The sequence below is a fragment of the Chironomus tepperi genome, unplaced genomic scaffold (genome assembly GCF_022539635.2).
Source record: "Chironomus tepperi strain 1889 unplaced genomic scaffold, CSIRO-AGI_Ctep_v1 contig_89, whole genome shotgun sequence".
Lineage (NCBI taxonomy): Eukaryota > Metazoa > Arthropoda > Insecta > Diptera > Chironomidae > Chironomus > Chironomus tepperi.
The window spans coordinates 1584230-1603856 of record NW_027226211.1 but is presented as its reverse complement, the minus strand read 5'-3'; the positions used below and the strand labels follow the sequence as shown (position 1 = coordinate 1603856).

The 19627-nt window shown below is 32.4% G+C and overlaps 5 protein-coding genes and 1 long non-coding RNA gene across 9 annotated transcripts; 4 read left to right on the top strand and 2 right to left on the bottom strand.

The window, feature by feature from the left end:
- Positions 1–56: 56 nt before the first annotated feature.
- Positions 57–1394, top strand: Non3 (Ribosome production factor 2-like protein Non3). The gene is made up of 4 exons (XM_070635462.1): positions 57–347; positions 408–564; positions 623–851; positions 911–1394. The coding sequence occupies exons 1-4, from the start codon at positions 224–226 to the stop codon at positions 1325–1327; spliced, it is 927 nt and encodes a 308-aa protein (XP_070491563.1). The 5' UTR covers positions 57–223; the 3' UTR covers positions 1328–1394.
- Positions 1395–1672: 278 nt separating this feature from the next.
- tko (technical knockout) lies at positions 1673–3315 on the top strand. Its single transcript, XM_070635468.1, has 3 exons — positions 1673–1776; positions 1848–1919; positions 2865–3315. Exons 2-3 carry the CDS (start codon positions 1868–1870, stop codon positions 3224–3226), a joined length of 414 nt encoding a protein of 137 aa, XP_070491569.1. The 5' UTR covers positions 1673–1776; positions 1848–1867; the 3' UTR covers positions 3227–3315.
- Positions 3316–4424: 1109 nt separating this feature from the next.
- On the bottom strand, positions 4425–4964 carry LOC139086890 (uncharacterized). Its single transcript, XR_011544080.1, has 3 exons — positions 4854–4964; positions 4680–4795; positions 4425–4624 (listed from the first exon to the last, which is right to left on the bottom strand). It is a non-coding gene; the product is annotated as an uncharacterized lncRNA (long non-coding RNA).
- Positions 4965–5216: 252 nt separating this feature from the next.
- Positions 5217–5912, bottom strand: LOC139086798 (putative ammonium transporter 2). The gene has a single exon (XM_070635395.1). The coding sequence runs from the start codon at positions 5910–5912 to the stop codon at positions 5217–5219; it is 696 nt and encodes a 231-aa protein (XP_070491496.1).
- A 1226-nt stretch (positions 5913–7138) lies between these two features.
- Positions 7139–11699, top strand: LOC139086839 (probable G-protein coupled receptor Mth-like 3). Of its 2 annotated transcripts, none has more exons than XM_070635453.1 (9): positions 7139–7503; positions 7562–7700; positions 7761–8013; positions 8515–8627; positions 8906–9846; positions 9910–10039; positions 10503–10779; positions 10947–11059; positions 11124–11699. In XM_070635453.1, exons 1-5 carry the CDS (start codon positions 7171–7173, stop codon positions 9283–9285), a joined length of 1218 nt encoding a protein of 405 aa, XP_070491554.1. In that variant the 5' UTR covers positions 7139–7170; the 3' UTR covers positions 9286–9846; positions 9910–10039; positions 10503–10779; positions 10947–11059; positions 11124–11699. The 2 variants fall into 2 exon arrangements, with proteins under 2 accessions (XP_070491554.1, XP_070491553.1); XM_070635452.1 differs by having other exon boundaries at positions 7145–7503.
- Positions 11700–14105: 2406 nt separating this feature from the next.
- Positions 14106–19107, top strand: LOC139086816 (G-protein coupled receptor Mth2-like). Of its 3 annotated transcripts, none has more exons than XM_070635417.1 (9): positions 14106–15096; positions 15151–15277; positions 15336–15606; positions 15667–15770; positions 16804–17035; positions 17161–17299; positions 17361–17631; positions 17808–17920; positions 17980–19107. In XM_070635417.1, the coding sequence occupies exons 5-9, from the start codon at positions 16982–16984 to the stop codon at positions 18336–18338; spliced, it is 936 nt and encodes a 311-aa protein (XP_070491518.1). In that variant the 5' UTR covers positions 14106–15096; positions 15151–15277; positions 15336–15606; positions 15667–15770; positions 16804–16981; the 3' UTR covers positions 18339–19107. The 3 variants fall into 3 exon arrangements, with proteins under 3 accessions (XP_070491518.1, XP_070491517.1, XP_070491516.1); XM_070635416.1 differs by having other exon boundaries at positions 16176–17035; XM_070635415.1 differs by lacking the exons at positions 16804–17035; positions 17161–17299; positions 17361–17631; positions 17808–17920; positions 17980–19107 and adding an exon at positions 16176–16751.
- The last annotated feature ends 520 nt before the right edge of the window (positions 19108–19627 follow it).

The following is a 19627-nucleotide window of genomic DNA, read 5'->3' as shown; positions in this document are numbered from 1 at the left end:
GGTCACAGTAGTGTCGGACTCCACTACTGTTATTAAAGCACTCCATTTCACACAAATTTACTAAATTTAACGTGTTTTCTACAAAATTGAATTTAAATTTTCAAATTTTCCCGCACAAATGTCACTGAGAATAAATGTGTCCAAATGGACAAGTAACCTAAAAATTCCAGAAAGTAAACATTGAAGCTCAACAAAAACATTGAATTTATGTTAATTATATAAAATGTCGTTACTTCGAATCCAGAAACCCAAAACCAGGAAAGGAAAGACCGCATTACTTGAAAAGGAACCAAAAGTCATCGAAAACATCAAAAATGCTTTAATTCTTGAAGGAAGAAAAACTTCAGGTGAGTTTTGACAAAAAATTCATGTTTTTCTGGATGTCAAAAACTTATTCCTTTAAATAGCGAATATAAAGGATCTTCTCAAAGACATTGCAACATTCAAGAAGCCAAACTGTAAGATATTAACCAGAAACAATGATATCACACCATTTGAAGATCAAAATCCATTGGAAATTCTCGCAAATAAGAGCGATTGCCATCTTTTCGTCTTTGGATCACAGTGAGTAGCTTAACATGCTTAATCAAATATAATTTCTAATATCAACAATCACTTCCAGTTCAAAGAAACGACCAGACAATGTAATTATGGGACGAGTTTATGATAATCAAATTTTGGACATGATTGAATTTGGTGTTAAGCAGTACAAGAGTCTACAGGAATTCAAAAATGAGAAGATTAACATCATGTGCAAGCCATGTCTAGTATTCAACGGTGATCAATGGTCAAAATCAGATGAATTAAGACACATTAAAAGTCTTCTTGTGGATATGTTCCATGTTGAGGATGTAAGGACCTTATTACTGTTTATGTCCAATTTCCATACTTATGAGCCATTTCATTTCAGGTTGAATCAATCAGACTCCAAGGACTTGAACATGTCATTAGCTTTACACTTACAGAAGACCTCACAATCATGATTCGTTCATATAAAATTTTATTAAAGAAATCCGGACTCAAAACTCCAAGAATTGAATTAGAAGAAATTGGACCGTCCATGGATCTCTCAATAAGACGAACGAAAATTGCATCTAAGGATCTATACAAACTCGCTCACAAGAAACCAGCCGAATTGAAGGTCACAAAGAAGAAGAATGTGTCGAGAGACGGCCTTGGCAATGTTAAGGGTCGTGTACATATTGACAGACAGGTCATCACGAAATTACAAACTAGAAAGATGAAGGGATTGAAAAAGACACCGGAGGAGAAGAAAGCAGCCAGGAAGCTGAAGAAAACCGCATCAAAGGAGAATTCTTTTGTTTAAAGTTAATTAACATGAACATTATTTTTATTGATCTAAGAATAAATTTCGATTATATTTTGAATCAAGATTAACGGTTTTTTGATATTTGAATAAAAGTCTACTAATTTCAGGATCTGATGGAAAATTTGATTAAATTTTAGAATTTTTGTGGATATTTGCACAACTTTGGTGTGTGTTCATGATTAACAGACTTAATGGATAGTAAGGAATATTCCAAGCTTGGAAATAGAGCCTCTTTATGTCAGAAAATTGTTAATTTACTCATATTTTCAATCATAAAAACATTGACATCGGATTAAATGAAAGGGGGTCCTCGCTTTAAATAATTGATCAAAACCGTAGTAAGCATACCGAAACCAACAAAATTCAAATCAAAGACCACTTGTGCATGTTATTTTTACGCAATTTTCATCAAAAGTTAAAATTTAATTAAATCTACAGAACAACAGGTAAATAATACATTTAATTAAAGCATATCCATAGACCACCAACCAATCTACAATATTCAATTCCATTTCAGCCTCATCACAGAACAAGGAAATGAATTTTCTAAAGCAGGCATTTAATGTTGCAAGAATTTTGACAACAGAAGGTATGTGAGAAGTTTTTAAGACATAATCCGTTTTAGGGCACAGCTGCAAACTGTTTCATCTTATAGGATCTACCTCTTTCAAAAGGAATGTTCAATTATTAGCCTGTATCATTGTTATTTCACATGAGAAAAATCTTATTCTATTCTTGTCGGACTCAAAAAGTGTTATTTTATGTCAAAGAGATTAAAGATTCCCATTGAATAAGAATGAAGTGTGAAATGAAATGACCACTATTATATTAAGTGTATATCTAATAGGATTCATTTTTGCACATTTGAATGACATTCCGTGAGATAATCCCTTTTCTCATTAACTCAACCTTTTCATGTCTGTTTTCTTTACCTTAATTGAAAAATTCCTACAAGATTATTGTTAGAAAGTTGTGGGACAATGGTCAATAATATTATATTGAAATGCATATTAAATTCGCAGGTGTTATTCTGTAAAGTCCTATTGTGTCCAAAAAATTCTAATTAGGTGGCCTTTTTTGAGAATTTATTTAACTGTCCTGGATCATCCAATCAATAATTTCATGACGCCTGAGCATTCAATCAATCTTACAGCATATAAAGAAATAAATCTGTTCCCACATTCGATTGAAACATTTTTTTTTGGCTAGTGGTCAAAATATGTAATTGCTATGCTTTTTAATATTATCTTCATCTATTGTGTGCCTTACGAATTGCCTTACTGTATTCTATTATCCTCCATTCTCATACCACAAAAGGATGAAACAGTATATTACAAAAGGTGAAAAGGATTTCACAATAGCCAAAAATGTCATATTCCATCATTGTTTTTGGACATGTGAAAATGATTGAACGATCCAGCCTACCAGCAAATATATATCTTGTAGTAGTTATCTTAAATGCTTGAGACACTTCCCAGAAGTATAAAACAATAACAAAAATATTTTTTTCTATCTCTTTATCTCTTTAAAATAGCTGTAACAACTATACAAAGCTGTAATAAAAGTTTGTATCAAATGCACAGATCAGGTCCTCATTTTAAAGTACGTCCACCACGTCAGCCACTAGATGGAAAGCCCTTTGCCAAAGGTGTCGTCCTTAAGACTTTAATTAAGAAACCCAAAAAGCCAAATTCAGCTAACCGAAAGTGCGTCCTTTTGAGACTATCAACTGGTAAAGAAATGGTCGCATACGTTCCTGGTATTGGACATAATCTTCAAGAACATAATGTTGTGTTATGCAGAGTCGGTAGACTTCGTGATACGCCTGGTGTTAAAATCAAATGTGTTCGTGGTGCTTATGATTTACCTCATGTCATAAAACCAATTGCTAAGTAGGCATTTGTTTAGTTGTATCTAGGATCTTTATTATATCAAATTGAATTATTTTTAAAAAATAAAAAAAAAAGGATTAGAAACTTTAGAAATTGATATTTTGTGCAAATTCATCGTTCTTAAGCTTGCGTCCAGTAACTTTGATTGCAAAATCAGGAGAACAAATGTCTGGCACAATAACTTCATTGCCTTTGTCTCATGCCAAAAAAACAACTGCTGCAAAAAGAAATCTTCATCATATCTAAGGTTATATCTAATATTTCAGATTGAATTGCCTGTTAAAGAAGAAATAAAAGATTTTCGGACGAAACATTTTCTGCAAACTCATCATAAGAAGTAATTTTGTGCCAAATATAGACGTTAAATGGTCACAATGCAATGCCTGTAAAAGGATAAAATTGAATAACAATATAACTGTGCATATATATTGCGGTAAAAGGATAAAAACATCTGTATAAATGCAGGAAAGAGTGAATAGCCATAAATGTGTATACAATCTATTAAGAGAGTGACCAAACATAAGAAAAAAAAGGCTGCAGAGAGGAATAAAAGCTGAATTTTGTGGAATATTTACTTAACAATTGTTTTTGCCGAGTCACTTCAACTCTTGTAAAAGCCGACTGTACAGGAGAAATGTGAAAAAATATTCAAAAATGCAATATGTGTCCAGTTTATTTTGTCTTCCTTCTTTTCGAAATATTCAGTAATTTTAAAAAATTGTTTGCAAAACGGTCCCCGAAAGAAAGAAGGATTATCAATCATAAAATGTTTCACTTCATTAAGTAACAAAGTTGAAAAGTTCTAAAAGATGAAAGGAATTGAATATACATCATAAATTTGGCATTGCTACTGGAACCAGGTAATATGGTTAATTTAAAATTATGAAAATATAATAAGCTGAAAATCGTATAATAACAGGAAATAGGAAGTGCTTTTTGCAAAAAAGGAAAGAATGAAAATCCTTTAATAATTTAAATGAATGGATTTATTATAGTATTAAGAGATTTTGGGTGATCATGTTTTGATCATTCCGACAACGCGTGCGGCTACTTACATCTTCTTATGTGTTAATTAAGTGCTATATTACATCTAATTAAGGTTCGAAATTTTCATTAATATAAAATACTTGACGCTTATTTAAGCCATCATCAGGTGATAAATGGCAAGGGCAAACATATTTCGGAATCATATTTCCAGTCTTAGTCTTCTTAAGAATCTCATGATGTTCATCATTCTCAAAATGCTCAGCTATGTCACAGCCAATAATTTCTTCTTCAGCACTTAATCGAATTGGGATTATTTTGTTGACGAACCATAAGATGATTAGTGTAGTTAGACCAGCCCATAATGCTAAGCAGATTGACGAGAATATTTGAATGCAAAGTAGGTAAAATCCTCCGCCTATTTTAGATATTCAGATTAGTCAATGGATATGATAAGTCATTCATAAAATTACCATAGAATAGCCCATGATGTCCATCAATCGGATCAGCAAATAATCCAACAGATATCTCACCCCACATTCCACCGACTAAATGAACTGCTGTAGCACCTACTGCATCATCAATCTTCCTGTGAATATTTCAAGTCTTGTTACTTAAATCTTTTCAATGGAATATATTTTTCTTACATTCGATCAATAAGTGGTCCGACTATAAAGCACAGCATTGCAGCAATCACTCCGACAACGACTGATATATGAGTTGAAAATATGTAACATCCAGCATTCACAGCAGCTATTATAAAACCTCTTAGTAATCATGCACAACATTAATAATCTATTTCTTACCCATTGAACAAAGAATTCCACAAATCACTTCCAGCACAGACACTTTTCCTTTATTCTTAATCATTGAATATACCATACTGAAAAATCCAGCAGCCATTGAAGCAACAACTGTCGAAACACCAGCTCTAACTGAATAATTCCATTTTCCACTTGATAATCCATAGCTTGAACCGACGTTGAAGCCATACCAACCCCACATAACAATCAGTGTACCAAGACATAGATTAAAAGGACTTCCAATTGGAGGAGATTTAGTTCCTTTGTCAAATCTTCCAATTCTTGGTCCAATAAAATTGCAGACACTAAAGCACCAGCACCTCCAATAATATGAATCGGTCCACTTCCAGCAAAGTCAATAACACCCAAATTTTTCAGAAATCCATGTTGTCCCCAAATCCATCCAGCACCAACTGAATAAGTGATGCAACTAAAGAAGCAGTATTGAATATACGCAGAAAATCTAAATCGTTCACCAGCACCTCCACTTGCAATTGTTGTGCTTGTTGTCGCAAAACTTATTTGAAAGAAGAAGAATGTTAAGATCTGACTTCCAAGTTTATCATTTTTGTCAACATTCACAAAGAAGTCTCCAAGTCCAATGAAAGGATTCGTATATTCACCACGACCGTACATAAATGCAAATCCATAAATGTAGTATGCAAAACCAACACAACAAATGTCAGCAAACTTTTTCATCATTACATTTACTTCATTCTTTTTGGATAAGATACCTGCTTCTATTAATGCTAAGCCAGTTTGCATCGTAAAGAAGATTAGTGCTGATGAGAGAACCCATGCTGCGTCAACAGAATCGATGTCATAAGTGCCAGGTATAGCGTAACTTTCGTTGTGAGAAAATAGATGAAATGTTGAGTTTATGGTTTCTTTAAATTCTTCCATTACGTACTGAACTAGCAGGTTTAGGCTTCTATGAGTGTCAACTTAAAACTGAGTAGTATGATTTAAAATTTATCTGCTTTTATATCAAATGCTATGATAATTAACAGATAAATGGTGTAAATCAATATTTTACAAGTTATTAAAATAGTCAATAGTGCTAATAGATCATAAATTACATTAAAGACGGTTGACTTTTGGACTATGTAGCTTAGAAGATGCGTAAAAATAGAATGATACTAATTTTTCATTAAGATAGGTTAAAAATATTCTCGAATATGTGAAATTACTTTAGAATTAGTTATTAACTGGGCATTAGCTTGTCTTCAACATATTTCATAGTCATTCAATGTAGTTATGATAGGTCCGAGATAAGCCTGAAGCTCAACTGGAGAAAGTGTCGTAAGTGGGATGGAAACACAAACTTGTTTTAGATCCCTTGGAATCCACTTGGAAAAAGCCGCTCCAAATGCAACATGGCGTAGAGCAGTAATGCGGGAATGTCAATAAGATGTCAAAACACGGAATTTGCACAAGCTTTGAGATGTGACCAGGAAAAAAGTCAGATGGAAGGCATTTTTTCTTAACAAAAACTCAGACGATCTGGGATCATGGTCCCAGATCGTTATCCTATATGTATGCATTATTGTAAATTAGAGCGATTGATTCTAAAAGATGCTACATATTTCTAATTCCTTTTCTCCTTCGTAAAAAGATTTCAATGACATTACAAGATACATATCCTGAAAAGTACAATGTGCGCACTTTAGCAGCATTATGCCACAGTATATAGAGTAACCTTTGCAGACTTTGTGGAAAATATGAGGAGGAAGACCGAAAATTTCCTGGATTGGATGTGTTGATAAGTATGCTTGAGTTCTCAATATCCCGAATTAGCATCAACGCTAAGCTGTGAAATTGCCTTGACATTAATGTGACAACTGATTTTAAATCGATTTTTGAGGCGAAAAACGCGGCTCGCTGCATTGGAATGCTTGTGTAACTTTCTAATAGAAAGGCGATAACAATTTTCAAAATATATTCTGAAGAAACCTATCATATTATTATTGTTTATGATTCAAGGTTCACATAGCGCCAAAAAAACATTTTTGTTTTCAATTTGAAAATCTCAAAATGACTCATTAAGGCTCAATCTAAATTAATACTCAGAGAATAGTTCACGAGATCAGAGAGAGCGCAATTGCACAGCATTGAAACTTATCACAAGTCTCATTAAGTTTTTGTATTTAGAAGTGTAAACATGAACTGGAAGAAAATATTTGTAGCTACATCAAGCGTTCTATATCTAATTCTTATTTCAGTGCTCATATATTACTATCGTAAAGAATTTATATGTCATTATGAAAGTGTTTGTTTACGATTTTGTTCAACAGATACTGAAAAATATTCAGATAAGTTCCTGTATGATAGTTTAAAGAAGAACAACTTATCACATCATTATGATATTGAATTTGATGACTTGAGTATTATCCGAGGACGTCCAACGTGCCACGGGTCGCTTATCAACATTGAGGATGAAGAGAAAACAGAGAGTTATTATAGCGATTCCAGTCCTAATCCTAGAGTTTTTGATGTAATTTAAAAAATTTAATAAGGTTATAATTTATTAATATATTTTGCATTAATTAAAGAGTGGGGATGTTTATGACAGAGGTTTAAGTTTTTCCATTAACAAAAATTGCCTCGAACTTGAAGATGAATCTGATAATGTATGGTCGGCGATGGTTTGTACAAACGAATCCATTCCAAATCCGTCACTTTCATGGATAAGTAAGGAGTAAATTTACTTTAAATTATGAATTTATATTAATTAACATTTATTGGACATAGTGACAATATTATCGGTAATAATTCTGGCATCAACGATCACAATCTATTCTTACTTTTCTGAACTTCGAGATTTTCCTGGGAAAATGATTATTTTGTTCCTGTCGTCGGTACTTTGTTCATACTTAGTTATTCCTGGAATTGCTAATCAAGGAGAATCTGCTCATTTAATAATAAACTTACTTCTGGCATATGGATTCACATCAGGTCATCTTTGGCTGAATTCAATGATTCTTAATAATTACTTTAGATGCAGGTGAGTTAATACATATTTTAATATTATTGCTCTTAATTCTGCTGATAATGAAATTGAATAATCAACAAATGTTTCAAGGCTGAATAATATTTTTATTCTGTGGCTTATCACAATTATTTGAATTAATGTTTGTATAAATTGTTCAGGAAACGTTTGGAAGTAACGCAAGGATAAGAATATTGTTATTAAGATCTGCTTCCCTTATAACTAAAATTGAGCTGCTAAATAGGCACTTGTCATATGCAAAAACCTTAAAATTTCTTGATAATTTGTATGGTTTTGTAAGAAAAACCGTACAATTGCCTCATAATGCGTATAATTTTTCATACACAATAATTTTTATGGTTTTGCCTGTGACAGGTGCCCGTTATGCAACTCTGAACCAAAACGCTTTGCATCAGTCATGAACTCAGAATTTTAAACTGACCTCCTCCTCTCTATTAAGCGTTACCTAATTTCTATACGTTCCCTCATCAGCTCAAATTTTGTTTTATATTTCAGAGATTTTAGATCCTCGAAGCCTAAAGAGGATAGATTCAAACCATTTGTTATTTATGTATCAATCTTCACAACATTTGCAACTTTATTCATCCTTTTTGAAATGCTTGTAATGAGTGAGTTTATTTGGGGAATGTTTGGAAGTTACTTAACGCTTGAAAAGGGAGGAAGGGTTTGGACAGAGTTGCAAAACAGGCACCTATGACAGGCAAAAGCCGTGTAATTTCTTGATAGTTTGTACGGATTTGTAAGAAAAACCATACAAATTATAAAGAATTTATACGGTTTTGGCCTGTTTTGCAACTCTGGTTTGGGAACCTTGGATAGCGCTATGTAACTTCAGGACATTCTCTTATTTTCTTGTTTTAAAGATTTAACTAAAACATCATTTCAGGAGACTACTTTCCAGTTGAATTCATATCGATAATCCATTACTACTTAGTTCTAAATGACTCAATAGTTCTCATCGTAACGTCAATAATAATCAGAAATATTTCAAAACATATTGACTTATCAGAGCGTGTGCAACTTGAAAAGGAGAAAAAATTGTTTTGGATTTATGTGAAATTATTTGCGATTATGTTCGTGACCTGGTCAACTCAGATCTTTGCATTGCAAAAAGATTTAAATGAGTTTGGATGCTTAACAGCTTCATTTATGATGCTTTTCTCAGCTGTTAATATATCTGGTCTGTTTATTGGAAGGAGAAAAGTTCGAAATTTATTATTTGATAAATACAACAGAACATTTAATGTACATGATGACAGCTATTAATCATTTATGTTCTTTGTAATTAGCGGAAGTAATTATATTTAATAAAAAAATATGTGTTATTCTGATAATATTACTGTAAACTTAAATTTTTATTGCTTCGCTCATTCAAATCTCTTTATTCTTAATTGAGAGAATGTTGAAATTTATCTCAATTGAGAGTTTTGAGGCACGCGAATATTGAAGCTCAAAACCTTTTTTTTCTTTCAATAAATTCATTTAGTTTCAAGATATTAAGATAAAAAGATGAATAAAAAGTGTCTCGTATCAATAATTGTAGTTTTAATTTACTTAGTGCTGTTCTTAATGTTTACTTATTACTTCGAAAAATCACAAGAATGCTCATACTTTTCACCATGCATACGATTCTGCTCAGCTGATAGAGTAAATAATTCAGATGATTTTTACGTAGAAGAGTTTAAGAAAAGTAAAACTGGGAAAGATATGATCATACTTGAAACAAATTTCAAGGTCTTTCGCGGGACTCCACCGTGCGGAGATATGACGCATTCGCATTTTAAGAATAAGGGGAATTTTTCAAAGTTACCGTACAGATTTGACTACGTAAGTATGTCTTAAGATATTATTGCATTGAAGTTTTTTAAAAGCCTTTATTTTCTTCAATAGTCTGGCAGTATTGTGGTCAATAATGAAGTGTATAGTCCATCAAGATACTGCTTTGAAAAATCTGAAAATGACTGGAAGTTGATGATTTGCCATCAGGATTATTATCTTCAGAAAGTGATGCATATATTAAGTATGAACATTGAAGTATCTGAGCAGTGTGGAATCTGAGGTATCGAGTCATATATTGGGGAATCTGCCAGTGCATGATTAAGATCTCTGTGGCAGATTGGTTAGGCAACAGGCCGGAAGTTTGTTTCACTCTTTAGTGAGTACGTGGGTTCGATTCCCACCAGAAACCGATCTCTCAATCCATTAAATAGAGCAGTGATGGGCAACCTGTGTGACCTCATGTGAGGTTGCAACCTGTGTGGCGTCATGTGAGGTTGCAGCCTGAGTGGCATTATGCGAGGTCATGAACCTTATGTCGTTCGCGGTTTCTGCCGTACCTTACTACCAAGGTTTGCCGTGACACAAAATGGGCCATCCAGTGTGTGTTGTCGATATGATAAAGATTCACACAATGCTCACGACGCTATATTAAGTTAATATTAATTTTAAATCTAATTTAATTTATTTTCAAATTTTTCATTCAGCAATTTCACTCTCAATTTTAATACTTGGATTTACATTGTTCGTGTATACTTACTTCAATGAATTGAAAGATTTTTACGGGAAATGTATAGCATCTTTAGTTGCATCACAAATTTTGTCTTTTGGACTGATTCCAATTGTAAGATATGTCTCGAATGACAGTTTATCGCATATGAGCCATGAATTGTTCGATGTTGTGCTTTCACTATTTGCGATGAGTCTCATGCTTGCATTGTTATGGATCACAGCAATGATAGTGCATATGTTTTTAAAAATTAGGTAATTTATCAATCGAGTCTAGTCAGGGTTTTGTCAAGATTTGCAGGTCTGGGTTTTAGATGAGCAGTTTTCGGCTGTATATTAAAGTTCTTCTAAGACTGCAGTTTTGGACGAATCCTAAGTTTAATTAATTTTATATGATTTTAATTAAATTTTTATTTATTCAGAAATTCAAAATATCAAACATCTGAATTGAACGATTTTCCGACTTATGCCATATTTGTATGGACTTTCGCAGCTTTTTCTGCAGTAGTATTTTATTTAGACTTGCAGTCCATTGGTAAATATGCTTTAATGATTTTCAATTTTATTACAAAATTCCAATTTTTTGTTTATTCCAAAAGGTTTTGAATTTGAATATTTAATTACAATATACTTCATTATTGCTGTTCTTGACATTATACTTCTTATCATAACTGGAATAAAGATTATCAAAATCATTCGTAATCCTGGAAGCTCCGGCAAAGCAGAGCATGACAGCGACATCAAATTATATTGGATTATCATTAAGCTGTCTTTCATCATGTTAATATCTTGGCCTTTTGAAGCATCTTTATGGAGAGAAGACTTTAATATCCAAACAGAAACAATTGTAGATTTTGTCAATTTACTGACGGCAGCAACAATTTCAATAATCTTGCTTGGAAGAGGAAAGACCAAAATTTTATTACTCAGAAATTATCGAGAGATTGCGGATGAAGAAAATGATGTTGATGAATTAAATAAGAATTATAGACTAATGGCATAGTAGTCGATGCAATAATTAAATGTTTAGGCAAGTGATGGGCAGCCTGTGTGCTGCTAAATTTTCTTTAAAATGACATGAACCTTATGTCATGTTTAATTAAGAGTTTTTGTGAATGTAACAAGCAGCATGTCTAATAAATCGACTAGTCAAGTCGGATGAAATTATTTTTAAGTTTTTTCTCTCTCTAGGATCCTGAACATTTCAAAAAAGAGAACATGGTCTGAGCATATTGAATTCTTTAGCATTTCTTTAGTATTAGAAAAGATTGATGACAAAAACGATTATAATCAGCCAATTCTCAGTCCCGAGAGACAATAATGAATAAGACTCGCTCCTTAGTCCGCTTCTAAGTCCGCTAAACTTCAACACCAAATGAAAGCCACCATTTTTTTGGCAGCCATATGAACGCCAAACGAACCCGATCGGCACCATAGTGGCAGCCACTTGGCTTTAAGTATACGACCGACTCGTCGCCGTGGTGGCAACATTACAATTTGTGCCAATCGAGGAAGACGGCTTCCATTTGATGTTAATAAAGGAGGTTAAGTCAAACCTTAGAAGCTCCATGGTTTCATTTGTGTCGCTCGGCAGTATTACTGATAAAGCGTCTGAAATAACTCTCATGTAAGAATTTTATTAGTTCTAAATTTCATGTTATAACCCTAAATTGTCTCATTTAGTTCAAAATTGTTGAAGTGAAAGGATGAATAAGAAAACGGTCGTTCCTATCAGTGTAACTATTATTTATGTTGCGCTGGTTAGCTTGTTTATATACTTAAAAAATAGATCTTATGAATGTAGTCCTGAAACAACATGCATACTCTTTCAACAAGGATTTGACATATTAAGTATAAATATTCCTTTTTTTATGTTTACTAAAAAATTTAAAATTATTTTAATCCATTTAGCAACTTTCATCTCAATTTGCCTGCTTGGATTCACTCTGTTCGTCCACGCATATTTCAAAGAATTATCAGACTTCCATGGCAAAATGATAATATCACTTACTGGATCACAAATAGTTACATTTATTTTATTCCCGTTTATAAGATATTTTCCTATTTCTAACCATAACAATATATTTTTAAACCCTCCGCATATCATACTTTTTATAACGAATCTTGTCATAACTTTTCTTTGGATCACTGTATTGATTTTTCAAACATTTTTGACATTCATGTAAGTTTATTAATGATGAATTGATTAATCCACATTATTTATTTAATTTAAATAATCTAGGAATTTCAAGAATCAAACATCGATTCCATACGAATTTTCAACATATTCTAAATTCGTAATCAGTTTTAGCATAGTTTCTGCAATCGCATTCATTCTGGATTTTTTGTTATTCGGTAAGTCAAATCAATTATTCTTAATAACACTTAACTTAATAACACACTTTATTCGTTCAACTCGAATCAACGATTCTTATCGATCTTGAGATTTATAGCGAGCGGAAGTGTATTGAACCATACTCGATCTTGTTTCTTAGGTCTGATAGTGATCTGAATCTTACTGGATCTTGTTTTTTTGGTCAGAGAACTGATATCTATTAATCAATTACTGATCGCTGGGTCAAAAATGCGAAAATAAATAACACGAGGATTTTTATATCTTTACTCGATAGATGTTGCTTTGACAATATTGTTTTTCACTTATATTCTGATTGCTTTTATCGACATTGTTCTTTTGATTATAACTGGCGTGCAAATCTTCATCATATCCCGTCATCTTGAGCATTCGGAGAAAGTAAAATATGATACTGAGAAGAAGTGGTATTGGATTATTATAAAACTAACATTGATGACGATTGTGACTATATTTATATTCATTGCTGAAATGGATTTATACAAACCTAAATCTGACATATTTCCTGAATTAACTGTAGATTTGATAAATTTAGTTACATCAATTACAGTATTTTTGATGTTTGTTGGAAGAAAGAAGACTAAAAATTTATTACTTACAAAATATCGCAAAGTTCGTGGCATTGAAAATGATGCCTGATTAAAAAATATAAAATTTATTACTTATAATCTGAAATACAATTAATTTATTCAGAGTCTTACTGATAAGTACCAGAATTGGCAATTGGTAGACGGCAATCGGCGAATCTCTGCCGAATATCATCTACCATCGGCAGAAAACGGCAAATACGGTTGACATTTGCATTTGGCATCCGCTGATAGTCATTGAGACCTTCATTCAACTATTGACCGGCATATAGTCATTGACTGCCGATTGCCAAAGACAGCCGATTGCCAACTCTGAAAAGTACTATATTGATCAAAATCCTTTGTAAATGACATCATCAAATAATGTTATTATGCCTTATTATGAATAAATAAGAAAATGATTAAATGTAATCAAAATTAATGTTTTGTTCATTATCAAAAAATTTAATTAATTTTCGTTCCACACGAGTGATTTCAGCGGATTTATGTTCAATCATACAGAAATTGATTAATAAACAAAGGCAAATCTATTCAAAATCTTTGAAAAAGCATGATTTTGTTCAGATCTGAAAGAAAATAATATTTATATTCGTAGCCAACTTCAGGTATGTTTACGAATGAAATATTAAGGAAAATAAAATCAATAATTTTCAAATTTAGGAAATATTAAACGATTTAGGAATATGTGATGTGCCTATAACTAAATAAAACTGTTATGACAAAGCTTATTTTGGTTCTACGATGTTTGGTTAACGAGTAGTTCTTCGGATAAGCCAAATTCGTCTAATTCGCCTTAAAAAATACAAAGTTTGTGTCTTAAAAAACAATGTTTAAACATAAAATTTGAAATATTTAGCTAATAATTAGATTAAATCTACCCAAACTCCGAGTGTATGTATAAAGAAAGGAGCTTTAAAATTGCCAGTTTATGAGAAAAATTGATTTAAAGTAGAAAATTTTGAAAAAAAAAATCATCGGAGAATCGCCCTTAAACAGTTTTCATTAACATTCATAGTAACATTCTCTAAATTGTATCATTATGCCAGCCTAACGACCAACTTGATAATGCTGATCTCATCCGTCAATGTGTCTGGATTATTTATAGGCAGGAAGAATGTCAGAGAATTATTGTAACAAAAATATTATAGAAAAACTAAAGTGGCTGAACAAAAATATTTGAAAAAATAATGAACATGTGTTTTATGCTCAAGATTAGCAGAGAGAATGTCTTAACTCAATAGATTTAATAATTCTAAATTATCTCATTTAGTTCAAAATCGTTGAAGTGAAAGGATGAATAAGAAAACGGTCGTTCCTATCAGTGTAACTATTATTTATGTTGCGCTAGTTATCTTGTTTATATACTTAAAAAATAGATCGTATGGATGCAGTCGTGAAACACCATGCATACACTTTTGTTCATCAGATACAAAAGAGCAATCAAATTTATTGGAAAATTTTAAAAAAACCAATTTTGGAAAAACATTGATAAGACACACAAGCCAACAAGACGACTTAATTGCTGTATGGGGTGCACCGGTATGTGGAAAAATGAAGTATGTGGCACCAACAGAAGAAGATAATTCTCCTTTTTATCCACATATGGTGGATTTGGTAAGTTAAGATATTTATTAAATTATTTGGAATTTCACTTCTTAAATTCACCAGGATGGAGAAGTATATGTTAACGGACGTTACACCATATTCAGGAATTGTTTTGATAAATCTGAAGACGATTGGAAGTTGATGATTTGCTATCAGGATTATTATTTTCAAAAAGGATTTCACATATTAAGTATGAATATTCTTTTTTTATGGTTACTAAAAAATTTAGATTCTTTTAATCCATTTAGCAACTTTCATCTCAATTTGCCTGCTTGGATTCACCCTGTTCGTCCACGCATATTTCCAAGAATTACGAGACTTCCATGGCAAAATTATAGTAGCACTTACTGGATCACAAATAGTTACATTTATTTTATTCCCTTTGATGAGAAATTCTCCTGATTTTGGCAGTTTCTCTCATATTAGATATGATTTTGATTACATACCTTTAGTAGCGAATCTTGTCATAACTTTTCTTTGGATCACAGTTTTGGTTGTTCATACATTTTTGACATTCAAGTAAGTTTCTTAATGATGAATTGATTAATCCACATTATTTATTTAATTTAAATAATTTAGGAATTTCAAGAATCAAACATCGATTCCATACGAATTTTCAACATATGCTAAGTTCGTAATCAGTTTTAGCATAGTTTCTGCAATCCCATTCATTTCGTTGTTCCGTAAGTCAAATCAATTATTCTTAATCAATCAATTTTTTATCGTGTTTTTGAAACTTGTTTCTAAAAGGTAGCTTAATAACTCACTCATTCGCAAGGCTCCCGCAGATTATGATGGATCTTCATATAAATTATGCTTCATAGAAAGATTATTGAAGATTATAATCTGCGGCAGTTTTGCTCATTCTTTCAATTCGAATCAACAATTCTTATTGATCTTAAGTATATATGGCGAGCGGAAGTGGCTTGAACCTTACTGGATCTGGTTTCTTAGGTCTGACAGTGATCTAAATCTTACTGGATCTTGTCTTTTGGTCAGAGAACTAATATCTATTAATCAATTACTGATCGCTGGGTCAAAAATGCGAAAATTAATAACACGAGGATTTTTATATTTTTATTCGATAGATGTTGCTTTTACAATATTGTTTTTCACTTATATTCTGATTGCTTTTATCGACATTGTTCTTTTGATTATAACTGGCGTAAAAATCTTCATCATATCCCGTCATCTTGAGCATTCGGAAAAAGTAAAATTTGACACTGAGAAGAAGTGGTATTGGATTATTATAAAACTAACATTGATGACGATTGTGACTGTATATTCTGAATCGGATTTATGGAGTCGGCGATTTGACATGCTTACTGAATCAACTGTTGATTTGATAAATTTATTTACATCAATTACAATATTTTTGATGTTTGTTGGAAGAAAAAAGGCTAAAAATTTAATATTTACAGAATATCGCAAAGTTCGTGGCATTGAAATTGATGCTGTTTAGTTATTAACACAAAAATATTGCGAGACAACATGACCAGCTGTATAAAATAATGAGCATGTGTTTTATTCTCAAGATTAGCTGAGAGAATGTCTCAACTGAGAGATTTAATTAGCCATTCATGAGAGTCTTAATAATTCTAAATTATCTCATTTAGTTCAGATTAATCAAAGTGAAAAGATGAATAAAAAAATTCTCGTTACAATCAGTGTGATTATTACTTATGTTGTGCTATTCTACTTGTTTTTTTACTTAAGTCACAGAAGGCATGAATGTTACTACGGATCACCATGCATACGCTTTTGTTCATCAGATACAAAAGAGTTTACAGATAAAAGCTTAGTAGAAGCTTTTATTGAAAGCAAGACAGGAAAAAGTATTTTTGATAAAAATGATGACATAAAAGTTATACGTGGTGTGCCTATATGTGGAAAAATGAAGTATTTGGAACCAAACATGACTGCTGATACGCCATATGAGTTTCGTTATGTGAGTCAAACAAGTCAGGCAAAGAGGATGCTCTTAAGAGTAGAGTATACTGCTCTTGAAAGCATGTTCATTGCCAATTAAGGTTGAGATATTTACTAATAAAAAATAATTCCTAAATTCACTAGTTTGGTGAGCCTGAAGTTGATGGAGATGATTACAGCATTTTGAGATATTGTCTTGAAAAAGACGACGATGTCTATGATGGCTGGATGTTGAAGATTTGCTATCAAGATTACTATTTTCAAAAAGGAATCCACATTTTCAGTATGAAGAATTAATTTATCAAAATATAGCCAAAATATTTACATTCTATTTTCCTATTTAGCAATATTTGTCTCAATATGCCTGCTTGGGTCGATTATGTTCATCTATGCATACTTCAAAGAATTGCGAGATTTTCATGGCAAAACAATAATAGCAATTACTGGATCACAAATATTTACGTATTTAACAATTCCATTCATCAGATATTTCACTAGTTATTTATATAGCGTTTGGAAATTCGTATATACACTTTACGCACTATTTGCATCCAGTCTTGTTATGATTTTGCTGTGGATTACTGTTCTGATTATTCATAGTTATTTGACATTTAAGTAAGTTTATCGAGTGAAAAATTGCATTGTTCCGTCATAGTTCCGTCATGGTTCCGTCATAGTTCCGTCATGGTTCCGTCAGGGCAACTTTCGTCTTACCATTAATAGGGTGACGCAGCAGTGCCCTAACAAGCAGTTTTAGTACTTAGTGAATTTATTAATCCATTTTATTCTAGAAATTTCAAGAATCAAACAACAATTCCGTACGAATTTTCAACATATGCAATTTTTGTATTCAGCTTTACCATCTTCTCAACATTTGTATTCGTACAGGAAATATTAAGCTATGGTAAGTCAAATCAGTCATCCTTATTCAAGCTTTCTTTTAACAATTTACTCTTTCTAAAGATGGACACATGGAATATTTATTCTTTATATACTTTTTCATTGGTTTCATCGACGTCGTTCTGTTGATAATAACTGGAGTGAAAATCATCTATAGATCCCGTCATCTTGAACATTCAGAGCAAGCACGATTCGATACTGAGAAGAAGTGGTATTACATTATTATAAAAATATCACTAATGATGATGGTGACATTGCTTTTTGAAATATCCATATGGTCGCGTGACTTTAATTTGTTGATTGAAACAACTGTCGATTTTGTAAGTTTACTTACAGCCACTTCTATGTTTTTAATGCTTGTTGGACGTGAGAAAGTGAGAATATTATTGTTTGGAAAATATCGTGAAGTTAATGACATTTAAAGTGATGGTGAATAGGAAAATAAAATATATTACTTTATAATGAAAGATAACATGTGTTTTTGATGTAGCAACGATCAGCAGAAGTGTAGACAGAGGTTTTTGAGAGGAGATAAGTAGTGAGTTTGGTTAATTTAGGGACTTTTTTGAATTTTGTCTCTCGAAAGCCTTATCAAATTGCAGAATTAAGGTTAAAAAGGGAGAAAGGTTTTAATTTTTCACCATCTTACCATCCAGGGGCATATTTTGAGGTATTTCTTTTCAGAATTTTAAAAACCCTCAGTTTGGAGGGTAAGGGATCAAAAAACAAGAATTTTTAGGGGGGATGGGGTTTAAAACGGGAATAATAAACGATCCCAACCACATATGATTCGAAAAAGGACACGTTTAAAAGTTTCCCATGCCTAGTCTCGAACCCATGACCGCAGGGTCGGTATTACTTACTTACTTACTTACTGGAACCATGCTCCGACTTGGAGCCTAGGTTGCTACAAAAGGCCTTCCATCTGACTCTGTTGCTGGCTGTATCACAAAGCTTGTACAAATTCTCAGTTTTGACATCTAACTGGCATTCTTTCATTACCGTCCTACGCCATGTTGCTCTTGGAGCACCTGGACGCCTTTTCCCTTGTGGATTCCAACCAAGGGCAGTATAGCAAGCTTGTGTCTCACCCCCAGCTACAACACTATTCCGTTTTCGAAGTGTGTGACCTATCCAGCCATATTTGCGTAATTGTACTTCTCGATTGATGTCTTCTTGGCCTGCTCTTCTTAATAAAGCTTGATTCGATGGCCATTCGGTTGGATTCCCAGTCCACCAGATGCGGAGAATCCTCCTGTAGCAGCTATTAACAAAAACTCGAAGCTAATAATTACTGCAGGGTCGGTATTGTATTGCAGTAATTATGTATCAAAGTACTAAACCATTGCGCCACTGAGCCACATCGACTCACCCGGCTTCTTAGGTGTTTTCCTCTAGTAAATACCTAGTAAATTATAGAATTTTTTCCCAAGCCCTCAACTATGAATACACACCCCTGTTTCCCTCTTCAGAGTATGCCCTTGAATAATACTATGCCAAATGACATTTCCTGTAAACATCAAATATTTCAATTGTACAGTTTATAATACGCAACAATATTATTTTTTGTTTTAGAATGATAATTAAAAAAATATATAAATTAATAAAAAAATGATTAAATTTAATCAAAAAATATATTTTGTTCATTATCAAAATATTCGCAGCTGTTCTCAGAGAATTTTGTCATGTCTCTTATCAACTAAATGAATTT

Coding starts and splice junctions, on each gene's coding strand:
- Non3 (XM_070635462.1), top strand. CDS start 224: ATGTCGTTACTTCGAATCCAGAAACCCAAAACCAGGAAAGGAAAGACC. Junction 348..407: donor TGAAGGAAGAAAAACTTCAG/GTGAGTTTTGAC, acceptor TCCTTTAAATAG/CGAATATAAAGGATCTTCTC. Junction 565..622: donor CTTTTCGTCTTTGGATCACA/GTGAGTAGCTTA, acceptor AATCACTTCCAG/TTCAAAGAAACGACCAGACA.
- tko (XM_070635468.1), top strand. CDS start 1,868: ATGAATTTTCTAAAGCAGGCATTTAATGTTGCAAGAATTTTGACAACA. Junction 1,920..2,864: donor AAGAATTTTGACAACAGAAG/GTATGTGAGAAG, acceptor TCTTTAAAATAG/CTGTAACAACTATACAAAGC.
- LOC139086798 (XM_070635395.1), bottom strand. CDS start 5,912: ATGGAAGAATTTAAAGAAACCATAAACTCAACATTTCATCTATTTTCT.
- LOC139086839 (XM_070635452.1), top strand. CDS start 9,529: ATGAATAAAAAGTGTCTCGTATCAATAATTGTAGTTTTAATTTACTTA. Junction 9,847..9,909: donor TACCGTACAGATTTGACTAC/GTAAGTATGTCT, acceptor TTTCTTCAATAG/TCTGGCAGTATTGTGGTCAA. Junction 11,060..11,123: donor TTTAGACTTGCAGTCCATTG/GTAAATATGCTT, acceptor TTATTCCAAAAG/GTTTTGAATTTGAATATTTA.
- LOC139086816 (XM_070635415.1), top strand. CDS start 14,776: ATGAATAAGAAAACGGTCGTTCCTATCAGTGTAACTATTATTTATGTT. Junction 15,097..15,150: donor ATCCACATATGGTGGATTTG/GTAAGTTAAGAT, acceptor TAAATTCACCAG/GATGGAGAAGTATATGTTAA. Junction 15,771..16,175: donor CCCATTCATTTCGTTGTTCC/GTAAGTCAAATC, acceptor TTTATTCGATAG/ATGTTGCTTTTACAATATTG.